Source organism: Brachypodium distachyon, chromosome 1 (genome assembly GCF_000005505.3).
Source record: "Brachypodium distachyon strain Bd21 chromosome 1, Brachypodium_distachyon_v3.0, whole genome shotgun sequence".
NCBI lineage: Eukaryota > Viridiplantae > Streptophyta > Magnoliopsida > Poales > Poaceae > Brachypodium > Brachypodium distachyon.
The window spans coordinates 74,430,839-74,451,321 of record NC_016131.3 but is presented as its reverse complement, the minus strand read 5'-3'; the positions used below and the strand labels follow the sequence as shown (position 1 = coordinate 74,451,321).

Below are 20,483 nucleotides of genomic sequence, written 5' to 3'. Positions count from 1 at the left end.
TTCCGTGAGCTCGGCGACCTGAATGATGACATTCTGAAGGCGGACCGGGAATTGCTGGCGGAGATCCGGCAAGAGTGCGACACAAAGGGCTACGCTGAGATGGAGGTTACTGATGATGAAGAAGAAACTAGAGCTGCTCCTCTTGGGAAGGGCCGGAGGAGGTTTCGTCCGGGAGTAGCGAAGAAAGGCGGCGGCGGAGGAGTCAGCAAGTTAAACTGAATGGATGATAGACCAACCAAGGAAGAACCCCAGATCCAACAAGGACATAAAGAGGAAAACAGTGAAGGCGTATGTACACTCAGAAAGTGGAAGCATTTTAGTAGAGCAACTGAAAGACGCCGATGTAATATGTGTTGATTACCTATGCCTTCTTCGGTTCTTTCTCTTTAACACACGAACCTATATATATGTAAGTTCTTTCTATACTTCTATACATGATCATCTTGACCCATGCGTGGGTGGAGCCAAGCCAACACAAACAATCCAATCTAGTTAAATCCATCCTCATCTTCCTTCCTTCCTGTTAACCTTAACACTCTTTCTCCGTTTCTGTTAAAACATTAAACACTATACTCTCCTCTTAGATTAGATCAGATTAGATGAGCACGATGGAGTGCATCTCCCTCCTCCTCCTCTTCCTCGCCCTCCTCAGGATCTGCAGCGCCTCCTCGCTCGTCGCCTCCTCCCTCGGCAACTCACCCACATTTGCACCTGCACGCATACACACTTGTTCTCTAAGCTAGTAACAACGATTGCAAAGAAGGCCACCCAATAAAAAATCTTTGGAATGCACAAACACCATAATCACACATGAGAGACGCTAGCAAAGGGGCAAAAGAAGACGAAGAGGAAGAAGAATCTCAGCTCTTTACCTGTTCCCGTGTTCAGAATTATGCAGGAAGCGCTGTCGTCGTCCGAGTCGATGGTTATGCTGACCGGTGCCTGCAATGTTTTTGCATCCACAAGCACTCAAACTTATAGGCAGGCACAAGTTTCCAATCTACTCTTCTACTTGCTTAAGTAAACAAGTACAAACTGAAAGCAGTAGCATCAAGCATGTTCAAGTTAAAATTCAGTGATGTTGTTCCTTCAGAAATAAAAGTTTAGATCCAGCAAAAAAAAAAGAAATAAAAGTTTAGGGATATTGGCCTTGAGGTATTAGAGCAGTGGAATCAAGCATGTTCAGATAAATTTAGTGATGTTACTTTTCTAGGACAAAATATTCTGGGGCACTGGCCTTGCCACTGACAACATTACGATAGGTTATTTTCATTTCGTTAATAACAGGTATCATCGAAAGCATTCCTCCCAAGGAAACTTGTTTTGCATTAGTCATTAGAGAACATATTTTCATGAAGCTAGAAAGGAGCGAGTTTGCAGCACAGTTACCTTCTTAATTGGTACTTGCAGATTGATCTTCTGAATTGGCGCCTCTTCCTGCTTAGGTGCCAGCCTGCAGTAGCCTGGGCCAACCAATTTTTGTGCAAATGCTTTTACCTTTCCCTGTTCTACCTTTGGTTTCAGTTGTCCCACCTTCCTTTGATTAACCAAAGGTGCAGGAAGGCTGGCATTGACAAACAAGCGTCTTAAGAATACTAGATCCAACAAGGACACAAAGAGAAAACCAGTGAAGGCATATGCATATTCAGAAAGTGGAAGCACTTCAGTAAGGCAACTGAAAGACACAGATGTAATCCTTCTGCCAAAAGAGAAATCACGTTCTACTGTGCAAGCATTTGAATATTGATATTTCAAGATCCAACATGCCAGAATTAACCAACTCTGTAATGAAATTTAATGAAGTATCTTATGAGTTATCATAAGATCCTGCAAATGTGGATGTATGCTTGATAGCCCTTTTATCCTGTTTAATATCCTTTAAGAAAAACATTACAGTATTGAACATTTGTTCTTAAGGATTTTAAAGTTAGTTCAATTTGCATTCGAATTCATCAAGACAATTTTCACTTTGATGATCCATACTACGGGAGTGTATAATTCTGTAGGAGACGAGGCTAGAAGATTACACTTTTGTTACTGGTATTTGGTTTACCACAAGTCTTCCATTTGCTTCTGGTATTTGGTTCATCTGTGGCCTTCCATTTGCAACTGGTGTTTGTTTCATCTGTCGCCTTCCATTTGCTACTGGTCTTTGGTTCATCAGGGGGCTTCCATTTGCTACTGGTGTTTGGTTCACATGGGGCCTTCCATTTGCTACTGGTGTTTGCTTCATCTGTGGCCTTCCATCTGCTACTGGTCTTTGGTTCATCGGGGGGCTTCCATTTGCTACTGGTGTTTGGTTCATCTCAGGTTTTCCATTGACTGTGCAGCTCTGGTCCTTCAGCAAAGGGAAAAAAGAGTAAGAGGATAATACTGAAAGACTTGGGCGTTCAATTAGTTGAGTAACAAGTATACGTACTGCCAGTGTTTGCATCATAACAGGCCTACCATTGAGAGATCTGATAGCTCTAACAATCCCCTGCGCATAGCCAAAGATCAGATATTTTTAGACCAAGACCATGACCCCACATTAGTTGCTTTAGTACGCAAGATGATTGGGTTTGAGCATATGACATGATATACAGGATTATGCATAATTTTTTAGGACATCTCCAAATTTCAAATTAAAATGCCGAATAATAAACACTAGTAGTCTAGTATACACTGATTGTTGAATTTTGGATATCATGGATATACGGGAAAAGGATGCTTCTTAAGAAAAGCTAAGAACAGACTCATATGTTCATATGAAACTGAACTCACAGATATGGAGATAACAGGGAACTTCACATACTAGTAAATCAGTAAGATAATTACTTATATGCATCAGAATATTTCAAAAGACTAATGAAGCGTATCATAGTTGTATAAAACTATTGGTGGATCATAGCAGTAGTACCTCCATCTCCTTTGTAAAAATCCTGAAGATGTCACCCTTCAGTTGACTTAAATCTGCTTGAACTTGCTTTGGCAAGATCGAAAGTACTGTGGATATCTCATTCAGTTTGCTGGTGTGAGAGTTCAAAACACTCAGCTCGTCAGAATTGCTTTTTGTGCTGCCTTCAAGGAGTGCTCTGAGATCATCTTGTCCCTTTGTGATGCCTTCAACGAGTGCTTTGAGATCATCTTCTCTCTTTGAGCAGCCTTCGAGGAGTGCTTTGAGACCATCTTGACCCTTAAGCTGTGGTAGCGTGTTTGGATAAATATACAATATACTTTGATTTCTCCACAAAAAATAGAAGGGAAAAGGACCTAACCATCAGTTACTTACAATTTGCTGAACAGAGTTCTCTAGGAGTCCAATCTTTTTCTGTATGCTACCAGCTGAACAAAACAAATACATGCTTTCAGTTAATTGAGGCACCAGCTGTTGAAGGTAACATAATTACAGTGTGAAGATCATACAAGAATAGAAGCACTCTTATGATCCAATACCAATTATGGGGACTTACAGTCTAGTAATGCCTCCTTCATGGCTCTGTTTGTTTGCATAACATCATTTTGCACCGAATCTAATACCATTCCCATCTTATGTACTGAACTTGCCAAATGCTGAAATTTGCGCTCAACATCCTCATTAGAAACCTGACCTGTTGAACACCATCAATTGATCACTTTAATCAAAACATACTTCCAAATATACCATGACAAGACAGCTTTAAAACAATCTGCTACATAGAATGGCTTCAAGCACACTCTCTGTTATAAGAGCATGAATCAGCCCTTGTAACATGCTCGGTAAATGAGATGATTCTTTCTGAATCTATCCAAAACACCAAAATGATTATGCTTGAAGTGCATGTGAAATGCTGTTATGCCAGTGAATGAAATGGAAAAATCTGTCAAGCACAAGAGCTTCAATTACATCTGCTATCTGGAAGAGAGGGGTTCCACCGGTGAATAGAGTTGCTTGGTACTTTTGCCAGTTGCAGCTGAGATTCATCTCGCACACATGAAGCTGAATTGGCAGGAAATGAAGGCATCCTCTTCGACGAGTCATCGTGCAAACCAAATCTCTGGTCACCAGTGGAAAGAAAACAAAAGGTTACAATTGGGTAAGAGACACACAGTATGAACATTTTATAACTAGTAAATATAACAAGAAACACAGTTGCTCCCACTGAAACATTTTATCACCAAAAGAACTGTCAGATGGGGCATTCACTCTGCTTTCATCAATAAGCTAGTAATTTTATGAGAAACCGAAAGTATCATGATGAAACTGCACACGAACTGTGCTTAGAAGGGCGTCATTTTGAAAGAATCTTACATAACAAAATCAACATTTCAAACAGTCTAGCCGAAGGCTATCACATGGAGCTCGTTTTCCTAATAGTTTCAGTTATGCAGTACAGCCATGGTCGCGTGCAGCAAACAGAGATATCAAGCAGTAACTACTTACCAATTTGCCGAATGAAATGGCCACTGCAGCCTACAGAGATTTTGAACTATCTCGTCCACGCATCAACGAATCACAAGGGGATTCACTAGAAGCCAGTAAACACAACCAACACTGATCAATTCGTCGCCAACTTGCAACTGAGACCGAACGCAAGACTGACGGGATCGATCCCCAACTACTTAGCAGCAGAGAATTCAAATTTCTCGGGGTCTCTCCCCAAACACAGAACCCAGCAATCGTAATATCCATTCAGACAATAACCTACTGATCCATGTTATTGCTACCTACTGATCCAACAATAACGAAGAACCCACCAATCATGCTATCCATTCCGGCATTCCGTATGGACCAACGGGTTGAATCACCGACCACCACACAGTGGAACTGTCACAACAACGAGAGAAAAAGAAGGGGGGAATGTATACGAGACCTGATCGCGCGCGGGGGAGGGATGGTGGAGGCTGAGGAGGTTCTCGTCGAGAGAGGCCTGCGAGAGCTGCGACTGCGAGTGCAAGAGCGCCGCGCCGCCACCAGCCTGAGAGAACGACGCGCCTCCGCTGCCGCCCCCACCCTGAGAGAACGACGCGCCTCCTCCTCCGCCGCCGCCGCCACCGCTGCCGCCCTGAGAGAAGGGCGCGCTTCCGCCGCCTACACCCTGGGAGAACGAAGCGCCTCCGCCCTGCGAGAAGGACGCGCCTCCGCCTCGCTGAGAGAAGGACGCGCTTCCGCCGCCTACACCCTGCGAGAACGACGCGCCTCCGCCCTGCGAGAACGACGCGCCTCCGCCCTGCGAGAAGGACGCGCCGACGCTCTGCGAGAAGGACTGCTGCGACATGGTCTGGGACCGCTGCTGCTGCTGCGACGCCGCCGCGGAAGCAGACGCGGCCATCCCGCCGCCGCCGCCGCCGCCGCCGCCGCTCCCTCCTGTCCTCCTGAATCCCCAAAAACAAAAACACGAACGCGGACCAAGTACACACAAGTGTCAATAAGAATTCAGAACAAACGGACGCGCGCGCGAGAGAGGGGAAACGGGGAATCGGGCACCGTACCGGGGAGGGAGGACGGAGATGGAGCCGAGGTCGCACGCCTTGTTGATCTTAAGCTTCATCACCGAGCGCGATCGCCGGCGGGAGGAGGAGGAAGAGGATCGAAGGGAGAGCAGCGGATTTTGGGTGGTGTTGTTGGGAGAAGGGGAGGAGAGAGACCCCGAGAAATTTGAATTCTCTGCGGCTGCTTCCTGGTGGCCCCCACCTTCGTTCAAATAACCAGCCGGACATGTGGGCCCGGACTGGCAGGTGGTTCCGGGTTTCCGTTGTGGGCGAACTGGACCGGAAGTTGCACGGGGCCTTGAGGTTTATAGTCACTTCATGAGTTAAATGTGGGCCTCCTTGGGCCTTCCAAGAGCTGTAACCGTATAAGATTCCCAGATAAACGTTTTTTTTCCTCTAAAAAAAATATAAACGTTTTTTTTTCGAGAGATTGCCAGTTTACTTTTTTTTTTGGGGAAAAAGGGACCTTTATTACTTAGAAACAGGGTTACAATCAGTAGCAACGGTAGCCACAGTAAAGGGCTGAGGTTGATTGAACAGAACATCTGATCCTCGATCCCCCTAGCAAACTTAGCTAACAAATCTGTAACCTTATTTTGTTGACGACTAATCTTCTTTAAACTAGGCTCCGATCTCCATGAACTAAACAGCGGATCGCAAACCCTATCTGCGCGAAGAATTGAGGAGTGAGGACTGGATTTATTTTCTTTTTTGAAAAACTTCGTTTTCTGTCGATTTTTTTTCGTCTCTCACAGCGATACGAGTGTTTGTTTGGTTCATATCAATCTTTGTATGAGTACTTCTTTAAAGTCGGACCGTTGTTCTAAGAAGAAGAAAAAAATCAGCAACCCGTTGTTCTAAAAAGATTATGCCGAAGGAAATATGCAGATATTATATTTCCGTGTTCTCGAAGGACAACAGGTTTAGATAATGGTAGCAGATTGGCCATGGATTTTAGAATTATATATTCCTCAGCTTTATCCAAATCCCGATGTTGTCGTTGTCATGGTCGTCGGATCAATGGTTACGATCCAAGTAGAATGTTGTCTAAGTTTGTATTGTTCTATGTTTTTCTCTCGTTCTGTGTTTTCATGACGAAACAATGGTTCTATATATGTCTTGCAAGTATTCCGATGGTGTACTTTGTGACTTAAGGTTCTGACTTTTGGTTTCCTATCACGGTAATTTCTTTTTCGAGGAGAGAGTGCTTTTTACATTTTACGCTCTCTTTTTCACTCCGTTATGTCGAGTTCTACAGCCATCTCGAAAAGAAAAGAAAAAGAAAGAAAGAAAAGAAGAAGGAAATGTGTCCGCAACCACCACCATCGTGTAGAACAGAACAGAACAGGACGGACCGACAGTTGCTCCATTTCCTCCCATGGCCAAGTTCTCCTTCGACGACGCCGACGAAGACCCTCCGGCTGCCGCCGCTGCCGGTGCCGGGGGCGACAAGAGGAAACGTGAAGGAAGCGCTGCTGCCGACGGCGCGGACGGCGGAGGACCACCCCCGACCTCCAAGGCCCGGAATTCCGCGGTCGTGGGCGGCGAGCGCGATGGGCGGGCGGTGGTCGGGGCCAGCTGCTGCGAGCGGAGGGTGGACGGAGACGGAGAACCCGGAACCGGAGGGATCAGCATGCGGATCGACACGGACTTGCTCGACTGCTCCATCTGCTTCGAGCCCCTCTCTCCTCCCCTCTACCAGGTAAAAGAAACGAGGGCTTGGTTACCCAAATTGCTGATTACGTTGGCTCTTAATTTGCTCTGATGTGCCAATTGGATTGGATTGTGGAATTTGCACCATCGCTTCTATCTGTTGAGCTAATCGACAGGGATAAGGCAAGCAACAAGAGAGAGAGGGGTCAGTCAGTGAGTTCTGGACTACATTTGCCCGGCAAAGAGGCAAACTTTGCACAATGGCACAGACGCCGAGCCAAACTTGTCGATGTAAATTGAGCTCCTGAGGGTGCACCGGTTCCAACCTCTGAGGTTATTGGAACCTCGTGCTGCTCTGCCTATATCTCTATCGTAGTTACCTTGTTATGTTGCAAGGTTATTACATGTTTCAATTGATAAGCTACTAACAAAGAGAATTTCCTCGTAAATACAATTGTATCTTTATAAAGGGTGCTTATAAACTGTGCTTATGTTAACTTGCATGATCACAGCTGGTTTTGTGTCTTTTCCAGTGCCAAAATGGCCACGTAGCATGCTTTTCCTGCTGGTCCAGGCTCAGCAATAAGTGTCATGTTTGTTCTCATGATGCCATCTTTGCACGAAACATTGCATTGGAGAAGATTGTCGAGTCAATCAAGTCCTCCTGCGCATATGCCAAGTGGGGTTGTTCCAAGTTGGTTAGCTATGCACAAAGAAGTGTGCACGAAGAAGCTTGCCTCTTTGCTCCTTCGACGTGCCCTATTCCTGGGTGTGGATATAGAGGCTTCACAGGATGTTGGTCAGGACATTTCCTTGTTGACCATAGTGCTGACTGCTTGCATTTCACCTATGGCCAGTCGTTTGAAGTAAATTTGGCGGTGTCCCTTCCTTTCCTAGTTCTTCTTGGAGAGGACGATCACCTCTTCCTCCTCCTAAACAAGAACATGATGCCCTTTGGGCATGCATTCACAGTGGTTTGCCTCAGGAATGGCAATCTGAATTGGAATTTCTCGTACGAAATCGAAGCAGCTAGCAGGGGAAACCCTGGAAACTGCCTGAGACTGAAGGCCTCTGTTACGAATACGAAGGAGTGGGGAGGTCTGCACCCTGCAGAAGCGTTTCTTTTGGTTCCATACGCCTTCTGCAGTTCAGCTAACCAAACACTCAGTGTCTCCGTTGCGAGGTCTGCTTCTGTATGATGTGAATATGACATGTGCCCTTCTCTGTGCTCTCAAATGTAACAACTGTGTAGCAGTGCATATTTAACTTGTAAATTAGTTCAGCATGTACATGTATATTGTGTAAATCATCTTCATTTTCATTTTTTGTATCTGCAACGAGCCTGATACTGTACAGTTCATTTTGCATCTGCGAGGATCAGAATCGTTTAGATATTTCACATCCTGATGCTGTGTTTTGTAAATAGTCTTGTACTGATCCTTCCGCAAATCTGCTGTGTTGCAGCATCTTGTTCTAAGGGAGGATGAAGTGAGGCAATTGATACTGAAAATCGTTTTCTACTGATCCTTACAGTAGAAAACATGTCATGTAAATAGGCATGTAACTTTAATTTGAATTTGGAGTGGCCAACCTCAACTCCTGTATTTGTTGATGAACATGGTATGTCCATGAATGAATGAAACTTTTTTCATTCCTTCTAAAAATGAGATTCATGCATGTCTGACTTGTTAATAGCAGCACACTGACGTGCTAAGACAGAGAAACAACATTGTCACCATCATGAGCGATAGAAAATACATTATCAGGCTAGATCACCCCAAAAAATGTGTTCTATCATACATTGGTCATATTACAGCCCTGTAACCTTCATTATTCCGAAAAAAAAAGACAGGATAACAACACAGTACTCTTGGGTTCAGCAACTCTATTAGTAGCTGAGCAGTCACATTGTCCATTTTTCATGACGGTAAACAAAAGAATTACACAATTTTCCTGGAGATCTGTCGAGTGAAGATTGGCGATGATGCAATACTAATTCAGTTCAGTTGGACGGTCCAGCCCATCCGATCCTCTGCGAGACCCATCTGGAGGCTCGTCAGTGAGGTATATAGCTGCTGTGACAGGGCACCGACTCCTTGGTTGCCCTTGTATTCCACCCTGCAAAGCAGAAACATGCATGGGATCTGAGATACTGTAATATGACAATCCATGAATCTTTAAAGACGTAAATTTTAGCACCGTAAAAGTCGACACTGCATTGGTATGATGACTGGGGTTTAGTAAATGGTGCTAGTTCTAGACAAATACTCCTGATATTGTATTGCCATGTGTTTCAAGAAATGAGTTTCAAGCTTCTGTTTCATCACAGTTTCATATATGGCATAACTAAAATTCCAAGGCGGAGCAGAAGTTTCACCTTTTCCCCATATAGGTAATGCTTCCCACAGGTGAAACCACAACAGCTGTTCCCGTGCAGAAAACTTCATCAGCATCAAGCAGTTCATCTACGGATACAGGGCGTTCCTCCACCTTAAAAAGAAAGCAGTTGCTTAATTAAGATCATAAAAATAAGAAGTACTAGCATATAGTACTTCCTATCACTGCTAATTGTTTAGTGAACATCGCTTTTCCTTGTCTGATGAATGACTAACAATAGCCCTTCATGGATCCTGCTAGTCCTGACCGTGCACAGTTATAAACAAAACTAACCTAAATTCAAGGTTAAAATACACAGTTTTAGGCACATATATATTTCTTTATCAGTTCCTTGGAAATTGGAAGTTAGAACCCATGACAGTGATGAACAATTTTACCTTGAAGCCTTTGCTCTGAGCAACTTCGATAATACTTTTCCTTGTTATACCAGGAAGTATTGTTCCTTCTATTGCTGGAGTAGAAATAGTATTTCCCTGGTGCAAAAGATCAACAAAATATATAAATAATATCTTTGTAGCCCTTAAATTGGTGAAATAAAACCCCACAAGAAAAGGTAGAGTATACTAATGGGAGAGTCGGTATAAGTTCAGAATTGGAATGTTAGAATAAGTAAATCGTCCTCTAGGGAAAAATGTGTGTGTTTTATGTAACTAAGATGAGAAAAAAACTTTCCTCAAAATAAAAAGATGAGAAACAAACTAAAATAACCTATTTGGGTTTCATCATAAGATCAATTGGGTTTACGTCTTCAAGGAATATTCATGCCACTTCACTGTTTGGAACCTAAGAAAAATAATAGGTAGGCCATAGGGGGGTGACAAATCCTGCAATTTGGTGAGTTTATAGAAGAGAGGGCAAATTGTAGGTAACTAGGATCTGACAAAATAGTGTTACTGTTGTGTACCACCCCTGTAGGCTTGGATCACAAAAAAACTACTTCAAACCGCAGAAGTGCAGATACTGAAACAGATTTACAGAAATAACAAGAAGTGCTATGTGAAGAATCATACTTTCACAACAAAGATATTGCATGAAGAAACTTCTTCCAGGTATTTGTTGTGAACGGCATCCAAATAGAGAACATCAGAGTATCCTTTCTGCTTTGCAATTTTCTGCGCTTTCAACACCTACATGACAATTACGTATAGCAATTAAGTAACAATAGTTTCAGATTCAAAAGTCAAAACAATGGGGGCGCTAGCACAGTGTATTAGCAGTACAATTAACAACTCATCTGATATGTTGACTTCAATTTCAGGATAAATTTACCAACAACATCCTTTTGAAATAAGTTATAATGAGGAGGTAGAAAATAAAATGTGACACAAGCATTTAGCACCGTAGAAAATAGAGTTTTGTATATATAAGTAAATAACCAAGTAGTGTAAACTTTAAGTTCCTTAGAATAATTAACGTTGAAACAAATTCCAGTCAACCACTAAGAGCAAGTACTATGAAAAGAGCAACATCATTGTGTCCTAAGTTTCATCGTCCCTGTTTTTCAACAGTATATCCCCAGAGAAATTTTTTTGGGCACGAAAATGATGGCTACAGAGTTGCAGGTTGAATCTATGAAAAATATAGCTTTCGTAGATGCTGATGTAAAAAGTTACCGAGGCATAGTTTCCAATAGTTTTCACGCCTCCAGTTCCACCAGGGGCAGCACGGTGAAAGTTATCTTCAACAACCAAATTAATAGGAGCTAAACCTTCCTGTGCAATAAAGTTAACAAACTTAATCAAAACCTAAGCTGCAGGCCTTAATCACAGGATGAGTTTGTATCTATGCAAATATGCTTGTGGCATAATCACCATTCATCTAAACTATATCACTAAGAAGGTAAGAACACTACTTGTGATGATTTCACACCGCTCTGATTCTTTCTATTTCCCACAAATGCCTAAGTAATCGCCTAGTCGGGTATTTATGTTGAAGTTAATAACTCAGAACAAACCTTGAAATAATTCCCAACAGGGGAGACATAGATAATAAAGGTGTACTCAGGAGCAGGTGCAAGGCCGAGAATTTCCCCGCTTCCAATAAGTAGTGGCCTGATATACAGGGAACCTTTACCAGTAGGAGGCACCTAGAAATATAGTACATTAGATAGTAAGTTAGGGAATCACAAACATAATAGGGATTAGTGAATACAGAGCCTAATGAAATAAGCATGAGAAAATATATAATTACTCACCCATCTTTTATTTGCCAAAACGGTTTGTTTTACTGCGTCCACGAATTGTTCAACAGTTGGTGCAGGCATGCACATCCTATCAGAACCATCTCTCATCCTTATGGCATTCTCCTCCGGACGAAATAATAGGACAGACCCGTCAGTTTTCCTATATGCTTTTAGGCCCTCAAACAATCCCTACACACCAAAATTATCATTGTCTAAGCATGCATGCCTGATACATTTAGGACTTCAAAGAATATATATTTCACAGGTTCTCATTAGGCCTTCCAAGTCACCCGCTTAGGCACTTACTAACCTGTCCATAATTCAAGACTCCAGCAGATGGGCTTAGTGCTATGGGTCCAAATGGTAGCATTTCACCTTTGGAAAAGTTTCCATCTGGCCCACATTTTGCAACATACATAAAGTCAGTATGGACAAGGCCGAAACCAAGGTTCTCCCAGTCCAAATCAACTATCTCAGACGTTTCCCTGGTAAGAACCATACCATCAGAATAAAAAAGATAATAACCATGAACTTAACGCCCATGAGTTTAGTCCAAACACAACCGTGCTAACGCATATAGTATCTAGTCCATGCTTGCATACATGTATTTAGTTGCCAGAGAAGCTTGACATCCTACTTTGCTATGAGCCTTGTATTGAAGACTTGGCATCGAATAGATGTGATTCTGGATCTGCAATAGTAAGAGAAAGACTGTTTATCACAAGGTTGGTGGGCGATTGAAACCATCAGAACCCCTTCTGCAAATTTACAAGGAAATATAAAAGGAAGCTAGAAATACAAGAAATTGCAGCAAGTGAGGTGGTCTTCGATTGACTCCAGGGAAAGCCAAGCATAATGTGTATTCAGAAAGACCAAGCAAACGGTATCTATTGTATTGAAAACAAAATCAATACAACCCATTATAGTGCCATCCTATCCTAGTACAGTAGCCAGGCCCCAGGCAACTTTTTTCAGCCAGATTCAGTCACAAATTTGCCTTGGAAATTCAACGTATCAAGGAAGTGGCCAGTCAAACGAGCATTTCTATACATTCCTAGAAGAGCTGGTCAAGCGAGTGGGGCATAGAAATTTGATTAGTACTGTGAACTGTCCAGCTGCATTAAAACGCATCGACATTTCTCAGGCATGAACAGCACGCATAGAGTCCATCATGCTCGACAGCAACATATATAGCATAAACCCCGCGCCCTTGATTCCACGCATTGTGATCCCCGGAAAAGCGCAGGAAGTTGGTAATAAGCAGCCGTACCTGAAGCGACGGATGCGGCGAGAGCGAGAGCGAGGACAGTGGCCGCTTGCCGGCGGAGGCGGCGGGGGCTAGCAGCGCGCCGCGGGAGGAGGCGAGGCTGAGCTCCATTTCCGACAGGGCAGAGCCGCCGGGCGGGGATGCGAATGCGGGCGGCGGCGGCGGTGGTCAACGCCGGGAGGGGAGGTCAACGCCGCCGCCGGAATATAATAGCGGCGCGAGCGTTGTACGAACCCGGCCCGTTGGCCTGTTAAGGGTTTGTCAAGGGCCCACGCTGGTGCGGGACCCACCGCTCGGTAGACTATTGATCGGGCTTATGGGCCAGAGGTTGGCTCAGTGCATGTATAGTTTGATGGCCGCCTAGTTTGATAGTACTTCCTCGCTCAAAAAAAAAAGGTTTGATAGTACTTCCCAAACTCTATCTCGATCGAGTTTTTGTGCATCAATGAATTCATGCATTATGTTCTGATGAATTCATGCATTATGTTCTGTCCCGATTAATCGCATAAAAAGGTACTCTCTCTCTGATCCATATTACTTGACTCAAATTTACCCAAATATAAATGTATCTATGTTTAAAAAAACATCTAGATACATGTAATATTTCGACAAGGAGAGCAGTAGCATGCTACTAAGTAAAACTCACAGAAACCACGGCGGGAGTAGCAGTATGCTACTAAAAATAGACTCCGTACATGCAGTACGTGTACATATAATGCGTACCTGATCTGTGGAAGCAAAGCAGCCATTGTGCGCCATATATATACAGCTACCTGCAATTTAGCACCTTGCAGTTGCAGATGACTAAACTTGATATGCTGCACCAAAAATGATGTGTCTGTGAACTGTGGGAGCTTAGCAGGTGAGGCCGGGGGCTAGGCAGGCTTTATATACAGGCACAGAGTGCATATATGCATGTCATGCACAGGGCAGCACAGCATCAAGTGGTGTGAACAAAAGCAATTAACGACTGCATATATGCATGTTGCCTTGGTCAGGAGTCAAGAGTATTAAGCTTTGTTTAATTAAGCATCTTTTCTACTACTGTTGCACCCGATCGAACGCGGCAGGCATCGATCTTATATACTAGTACTAGCTAACATGCAACACAAGCCATTAATTAATAACCAGTTTATGTGCAGGCATCTTGTTCTTCCTAACATGCAACACAAGGCGCTAGCCGTGCATTCAATTCAAGATCGATGTTGATACATATATATACTTTCTTATGGTAGGTAGTGCCTAGCTACTTGGCTGTATATTGTTGATATACACACGCATTGCCTGACCGATGCACGCAATTTTCAGTAAGCACGACGTTAGAGTACGGCTCATGGACGGCCATAATCGGTTCGTCAGTCATGCAAAAAATTGTACATTTTGTATGACCTCCTTATCAAAATAAGTGACGTCAATTTATATACACGTCACTTATTTTGGGACAAAAGAAATATATGCTTTGTCACGCACAGCTGTACAGTAGTACGAACGTGTAAGTACGTACAAACATGCGCATGATGATAGTGAGAACGCGCGCGTATATGAGTACATACAGAAGAGGTCTTAATTAAAAACGTACTTGACTTTGTTAACTGCTAGCTTCACCTGGCATTCACACTCTCATGATTCGATCGTTGGCCAGCATATACACACTCCGTCTCATACTAAGTGACTTAAATTATGAATGTATCTATATCTCAAAAACGTCTAAATACATGTAATATTTCGTCGCTTAATATAGGACGAAGGAAGTATACTATATGTGCTTAATTTTATGTACTGCACCACGTAGTATACGCGCGTAAGCGTAGCAACTATTCCCTCCGTCTTATATTGACTTAAATTTAATCAAATATGGATGTATCTATGCTTAAAAACCGTTTAGATACTGTAATAAGAAATCACTTAATATGAGACGGAGGAAGTATATGTTTAATGACGCTCACTCCGCGCGGAGTGATATATACATTGGGAGTTCGAAATATATACTGATCGATTCGTGCCTTTGTCCTTTCCTTTTATATAAACACGAGACATTTTTTGTTTGACCGAGGGACTACCGAGTACTTTTGTTTTTCCTGACTTTTTTTGAAAGTCAAGCTTGTTGACGAACTACGCGCAAAGCTTAGTTCAAATTAAGTTCAGACCATTTTGAGACACACACACCGACACACATGTGCATGTCCTCTATCGTCTTTAGCCACACACCGAGTAGCATATATACTCCGTTCTTTACGGCATTAACAGAGGTATAAGAAAATTAGAATGACATTTTTTTAAATTAAATTTTTTGTAATGGCATATCTTCATCCGGTGGAATAGAGAGTGGCATATATTCAATCAACCCAAAGATCAAAATGCTAATTAAGGACAATGAACTGAGAACCTGATCAAGATTACTTGTAAAACGTTGATGATCGATGCTAGTTCTATACTACATGCATGGTACATCGGAAGATTAATTCATTAAGTTGCTGCATACAGAGCGTGCAGTTCGATGATCGAGCCATCGATTTTTTTATTTATTTTTTGAGAGTCGAGGAGCAGTATTTTTTTTTTGATAGGAATCGGCGGTGAGCCTGCTTAATTATCCGGGTTCTGGCCCATCTTGGACCACTAGTGCTCCATCATGGGCCTGAGATTTAAGCCCGGCCCAATTCGGACACTGGGCCTCTTTGAAGTTTCTCCGGCCGAGACTTGGCCAGCCTGCAGCTAACAGCATAACTACCTGCATGCAGATGCAGCTAGCTAACTGGACCGATTCACACTCGCCCAACACGACTAGGCCTCTCCACGTAAGGCTCCACGAGATTAGCTAGCTATATCCCCTCCCAGCCATATATTAGCTAGGTTGTCGCTAGCTAGAGATTCACTTAACTGTATACCTATATAAAGCACAGGCCCCGTGACGAGAAGTAACGTACGATCGAGATTGATCAGACCACCGCAAGCACAAGGGATCGACGATGGCGATCAGCCGCCAGCATCATCTGCTCATGGTCCTCCTGCTCCTCGTGGCCACTGCCCAAGCGCGGCCCTACAGGAGCTCTGGCTCAGGTGATGACTATCTCCTACACTCGTAATTAATCCAAGGATCGGAGCTGATCAGGATTCTCTTCACTTAAACTAACTCAACCGGCCGGGCCATAGGTACAGCAGCAGGAGGAGAATTCCAAGGAGCAGTAGTAGCCAGGAAGCTTGATGAGGCCGGTTCCATCAGCAATGGCGCCATGGGAGCAGACGGCATACCCTGCGACCCCCGGCGCGCGAGCAACTGCCGGCCGGGGGGCAATAGTCCCTACAACGGCCGTGGCTGCTCCCCAATCGACCGCTGCCGAGGAAATACGGCTAGCTCGCCGTCTAACTGAATAATTAATGCTGCTGAATAAGGAGCAAACTAGCTAGTTTTCGCTATAATTAATGATTTTCTCCTTTCTATTCTCGATCACCTTTTGTTACCCATAACAACCGTACGTGATTACAAGCGTGTCTATTTTCCCGGTCGACTTCGAAATAGTTATTTCTCGGTCGACGTTCGTACCCATCAGATCAAGATATTCTCATTCATTTGTACGTACTTTTGGATGAGTCTTAATTTACATGAATCTCAATGATTAAATCGAACCGTTATTAGCATATCGATTTTGAAATAGTTATTTCTCAGTGGATATCCTATATACTCTTTATTACAAACCAACGGTGGATATCCTATATACTTCTTCCTCTCCTCAAACGGTATAGGGGTACCGTAAAACTGAAATTTGAACAGATGAGAAATGAATCGACACGATAGGATGTCAACTTGCACGTAACTGACGCTGGCCAAATCAATTGACCAGTACCAGAAATGAATACCCTACAGCTCGAGGAGTTACTCTATTTACCAAGAAGGCCTTAGCTCAAACCTGCAGTGAGGGACGGAGCCAGAAATTCGGGATGAGGGGGGCGAAAAAAAGTAAAGCCGGCAAGATGAACTCCATAGAAAACGTATAGTTTAGATATCCAATATATATAGACATATCGAGATTCCAGCAGTTCACGCGGCTTGGTATACCATATGCACGCTCATAGTGTCCCCTTGCCCATTTCCGTAATTCTTATCATTGCCATCAATTTTGGCCATAGAGGCATCATATATATATGGCCACGAGGAGCAGGAGGACCAGGAGCAGATGATGCTGGCGGCTGATCGCCATCATCGATCCCTTGTGCTTGCGGTGGTCTGGTCGATCTCGATCGTACGTTACTTCTCGTCACGGGGCCTGTGCTTTGTATAGTACGTCCATGTCTACCATGTATACAGTTAACTGAATCTCTAGCTGGAGAGCTAGTACCAGCCCGCGTGCGTTGCTGGTACCAGCTCTCCGCCGCTTGTAGAAATGGTTGCATGGATCTGAGTATCATGTAGCCTGCTACTTCCTCTGAGCACTTACGCGGGCGATCTCGACTCCAGAAATATAATCCCTATGATTGATTAATACGTACTCCTAGCTAGCTACTTATCGACAACCTATAGCTACTAGTGGAGTGCCCGTGCGTTGCTACGGAACGACAAACTAATGTGCAATTATTTACTGTGTATCTCACTGCAAGCAAATATAATGCTTTTTTCACTCATTTATGGGGCCCTCGGGACATTTCTTTCTGGCATTCGTCATTTTCATCGCGGTATTCCCCGTCACTCTTTTCTGGCAGCCACCATGGGAGTCTCCAAAGGCAAACTTTGCTGTTCTGGAATTTGCAAACAAATCATTCAGCAATACACTGTAGATTCAGAAGGTTATAGCAACAGCCGCTTTGGTTAATCGGTGTATTCTCAGTTTGATTCTATAGCAGTACTAATTTAATTTAAGTTTATCAGTCCAAGAGCGCATATTGAGGTTGATCTGGTGAACTACTTGCAGAGCGTCTGAGGAGTTCTCATATGTTCCTCGCCGAAGGGTCTTCGTATTTCTGGTGCTGGTCCAATTAACTTTGTTTTGACAAAGTATGTCTCATCAATTCAATTCATCTCTATAATTTACACAAGATATAAGCACTCCTGTAACAGAAAATTAAGGGCTTACAGCGTATCACTCCGTGAAATAAAATAAATGAGAATGTTAATTCCTTTCTTGAAGGAGGATTTGTCCTTGTTTATTTTTTTAGGATTTGTTTGGATGTAGATATTGAGATGCTTGGCATTGTATTGGCTCCAATGCTAATATCATAGGATATTGATATTGAGATTGAATGTCAATATTTCTGTTTGGATGTTTAGGTACTCAGAACTCAGACTTGATATTGAGGTTGAATGCCAAATCTTGTTTGGATGGTTAAAGTGATGAATTGGAATTGGATGGTGATTACACTGTTCTATACATATACCGATGTGTATTTGTGTTACATTTTAATAATGTAGCAATTTTAAAGATTTTTAAAATATGACAACTACAACAAAATAGCAACTGAGTGTCATGGAAACTAATCAAATTGCTCCCATGTCTCCGGTGTCCTGCTGCTTGACAACAAATACATCATGTCCAGTATTTCCCTAACAACACAAACTAATCCAGTTGCTGCTGCTTGACAACACAAACTAATCCAATTGCTCCCAAGATTACACATCGCAGTTTCACGTACCAAATACTGCTCGTCTGCTTGCTTGCTTCCCCAGCAATCTTAATTTGCTTACGCGGCAACTAATTGCAACACCAGGATTCAGGTCCGTTTCTATTTTCGTGAACTTTCTTCTTGTTTGGGCTCGTCCGAGGGAGTAAGCCGGACAGAGGAGGTAGTGGCGGGGCAGCAGCAGCAGTACAAGGAGGAGGGGGTGAGCCTACCTGTGCGGCTGTGCCGGACAGAGGAGGTCATCGCTACCTGCACCAGCCGCCCGGTCACGTCAGCCTCCGGGTGGGGTCGTCGTTGACCTGCAGTACTGATAGGGAGGGCGCCAAGAAGGAGGGCCACCGAAGGGAGGGTGGCAGGGCGGCAGGCTGCCGGCATCGCCGCTGCTCAGGGTGGAGGTGCCGGGTGCGACTCCGGAGCTTCCTTTTTTTTGTTGGAACGGCCTGCAGAGAGCGGCGGAAAGGGACTGCGGCCGAAGGAGAAGGAGGTAGGACGCCGCTGTGGGGTCGCGGGCTTGGACCGCGCATGGTAGGGAGGCGGGCTGAGCCGCCGGTGGAGGAGGAGGCGGGCGGGAGAAGACCTACCTGCGCCGCCGCCGCTACAGGGAGGAGAAGTGCTGGCTCGGGGAGGGAGGCGCTGAGAAAAGCCGCCTGCTGTGTCGTTAAGAAGGAAAAGGAAAAAAGAATTGCGCTGAGCGGGTTCGAGCCTGGGTGTTCGGTCGGGGGAACAACGAATCCCCAGTTACCTCTGAATTGGTAGGGAGCCAATTTTGGCTACTGGATGTTCAATATTGAGCCAGAATGTCAAGATTGAATACCTAAACCAGTTAAACATCTTGAATATTGATATTCGTGACTTTTCCAATGTCAATGTCTAATGCTAAGGCTCAATGTCTACATCCAAACAAGGTGTTAGCGCTTTTAGATCCAATTTGAATAATAAACATACTCCTTTCACTCAAAAAAAGATGACATCTTTGTTTTGTCGTACTAAATTAAACTTTATACATTTTAACCATATATTTTAAAACCATATTTACTGATGGACACAGTGACGAACATCTACAGTAACCATATCTTCTTTACACGGACTGGATCAAAAGTTTCCGAAATTGAGTTTTTAAGCCATATTTACTGAGGCCCGTGCATGAGAGCGCACATGCGGCCTGCGATGGGCCAGGCCCCAAGTAAGAGGGACCACTACCGACAAGGGGCTCAAGAATGTCTTCCTCAAGTTCATAATCAAGGCGCCCTTCAACTTCCGCTTCCTCTCCGACAAGGGGCTCAAGAATGTCTTCGATGACGTCATCCCCGAGAGCTACAAGGTCGGCACCACCTACAAGCCCCAAGAGTACTGATCTGGCTCGATCCATGGCTGATTGATCCCAAGTGTTTTCATTTATGTTTCCCCCTTAATTCGATTGATCGATCGCGAGAAGGACGCATGTGTCATGCACGTGATAGATAAATAATTGTCGAGGCTATGTAATTAATCTTTGGTTCAAACTTTTATTATATTTATTCTTTGGTTGAAGATCTAAGAACATATTTTCTCCCAGGTTGTGAACTCTGTATTCCGTTATCTGTGATTTTTTTTTAAAAAAATTTCTCCCGGGTCAACATGTGGCTTAGATCCAAGATGTGCTTGTTTGTATGACTGTAATACCATGTACTAGCAAATCAAACAATTTGATTTATGTGATAAGACAATTTGAATTCTTGGATGGTGATCTCTAGAATGGCCAATGGTCTCTACCTCCTGCACCCAGGACTCGCGCAGACTCACCCCACCTCTCTTACGAATTCTCATCCGTGCACAAGTTAGTAGCTTCAGTCAGCTTTCGTTCCCGTTTTAAACTTACGGCTCGTCTTCACTACTGAGTTAATATACTCTTACCGTTCATCTCCAAAAAAGATATTGTTGATC

The 20,483-nt window shown here is 43.7% G+C and overlaps 3 protein-coding genes and 1 long non-coding RNA gene across 5 annotated transcripts; 2 read left to right on the top strand and 2 right to left on the bottom strand.

Annotated features, from left to right (window-relative positions):
• Nucleotides 1-297: 297 nt before the first annotated feature.
• LOC100832837 (protein PAIR1) lies at nt 298-5,623 on the bottom strand. The gene is made up of 11 exons (XM_014896563.2): nt 5,452-5,623; nt 4,833-5,334; nt 3,866-4,016; nt 3,453-3,590; nt 3,272-3,324; nt 2,900-3,181; nt 2,420-2,479; nt 2,028-2,338; nt 1,390-1,564; nt 873-942; nt 298-711 (listed from the first exon to the last, which is right to left on the bottom strand). The coding sequence occupies exons 1-11, from the start codon at nt 5,508-5,510 to the stop codon at nt 596-598; spliced, it is 1,917 nt and encodes a 638-aa protein (XP_014752049.2). The 5' UTR covers nt 5,511-5,623; the 3' UTR covers nt 298-595.
• A 1,129-nt stretch (nt 5,624-6,752) lies between these two features.
• LOC100837925 (putative E3 ubiquitin-protein ligase SINA-like 9) lies at nt 6,753-8,505 on the top strand. The gene is made up of 2 exons (XM_003558970.4): nt 6,753-7,153; nt 7,638-8,505. Exons 1-2 carry the CDS (start codon nt 6,830-6,832, stop codon nt 8,301-8,303), a joined length of 990 nt encoding a protein of 329 aa, XP_003559018.1. The 5' UTR covers nt 6,753-6,829; the 3' UTR covers nt 8,304-8,505.
• A 328-nt stretch (nt 8,506-8,833) lies between these two features.
• On the bottom strand, nt 8,834-13,801 carry LOC100837615 (branched-chain amino acid aminotransferase 2, chloroplastic). 2 transcript variants are annotated; one of them, XM_024458044.1, is made up of 10 exons: nt 13,674-13,801; nt 12,286-12,374; nt 11,994-12,168; nt 11,696-11,872; nt 11,456-11,587; nt 11,115-11,213; nt 10,512-10,628; nt 9,879-9,974; nt 9,482-9,594; nt 8,834-9,222 (listed from the first exon to the last, which is right to left on the bottom strand). In XM_024458044.1, exons 1-10 carry the CDS (start codon nt 13,707-13,709, stop codon nt 9,102-9,104), a joined length of 1,155 nt encoding a protein of 384 aa, XP_024313812.1. In that variant the 5' UTR covers nt 13,710-13,801; the 3' UTR covers nt 8,834-9,101. The 2 variants fall into 2 exon arrangements, with proteins under 2 accessions (XP_024313812.1, XP_003559017.1); XM_003558969.4 differs by lacking the exon at nt 13,674-13,801 and adding an exon at nt 12,954-13,182.
• Nucleotides 13,802-15,875: 2,074 nt separating this feature from the next.
• On the top strand, nt 15,876-16,527 carry LOC112270044. The gene is made up of 2 exons (XR_002962350.1): nt 15,876-16,007; nt 16,101-16,527. It is a non-coding gene; the product is annotated as an uncharacterized LOC112270044 (long non-coding RNA).
• Nucleotides 16,528-20,483: the final 3,956 nt, after the last annotated feature.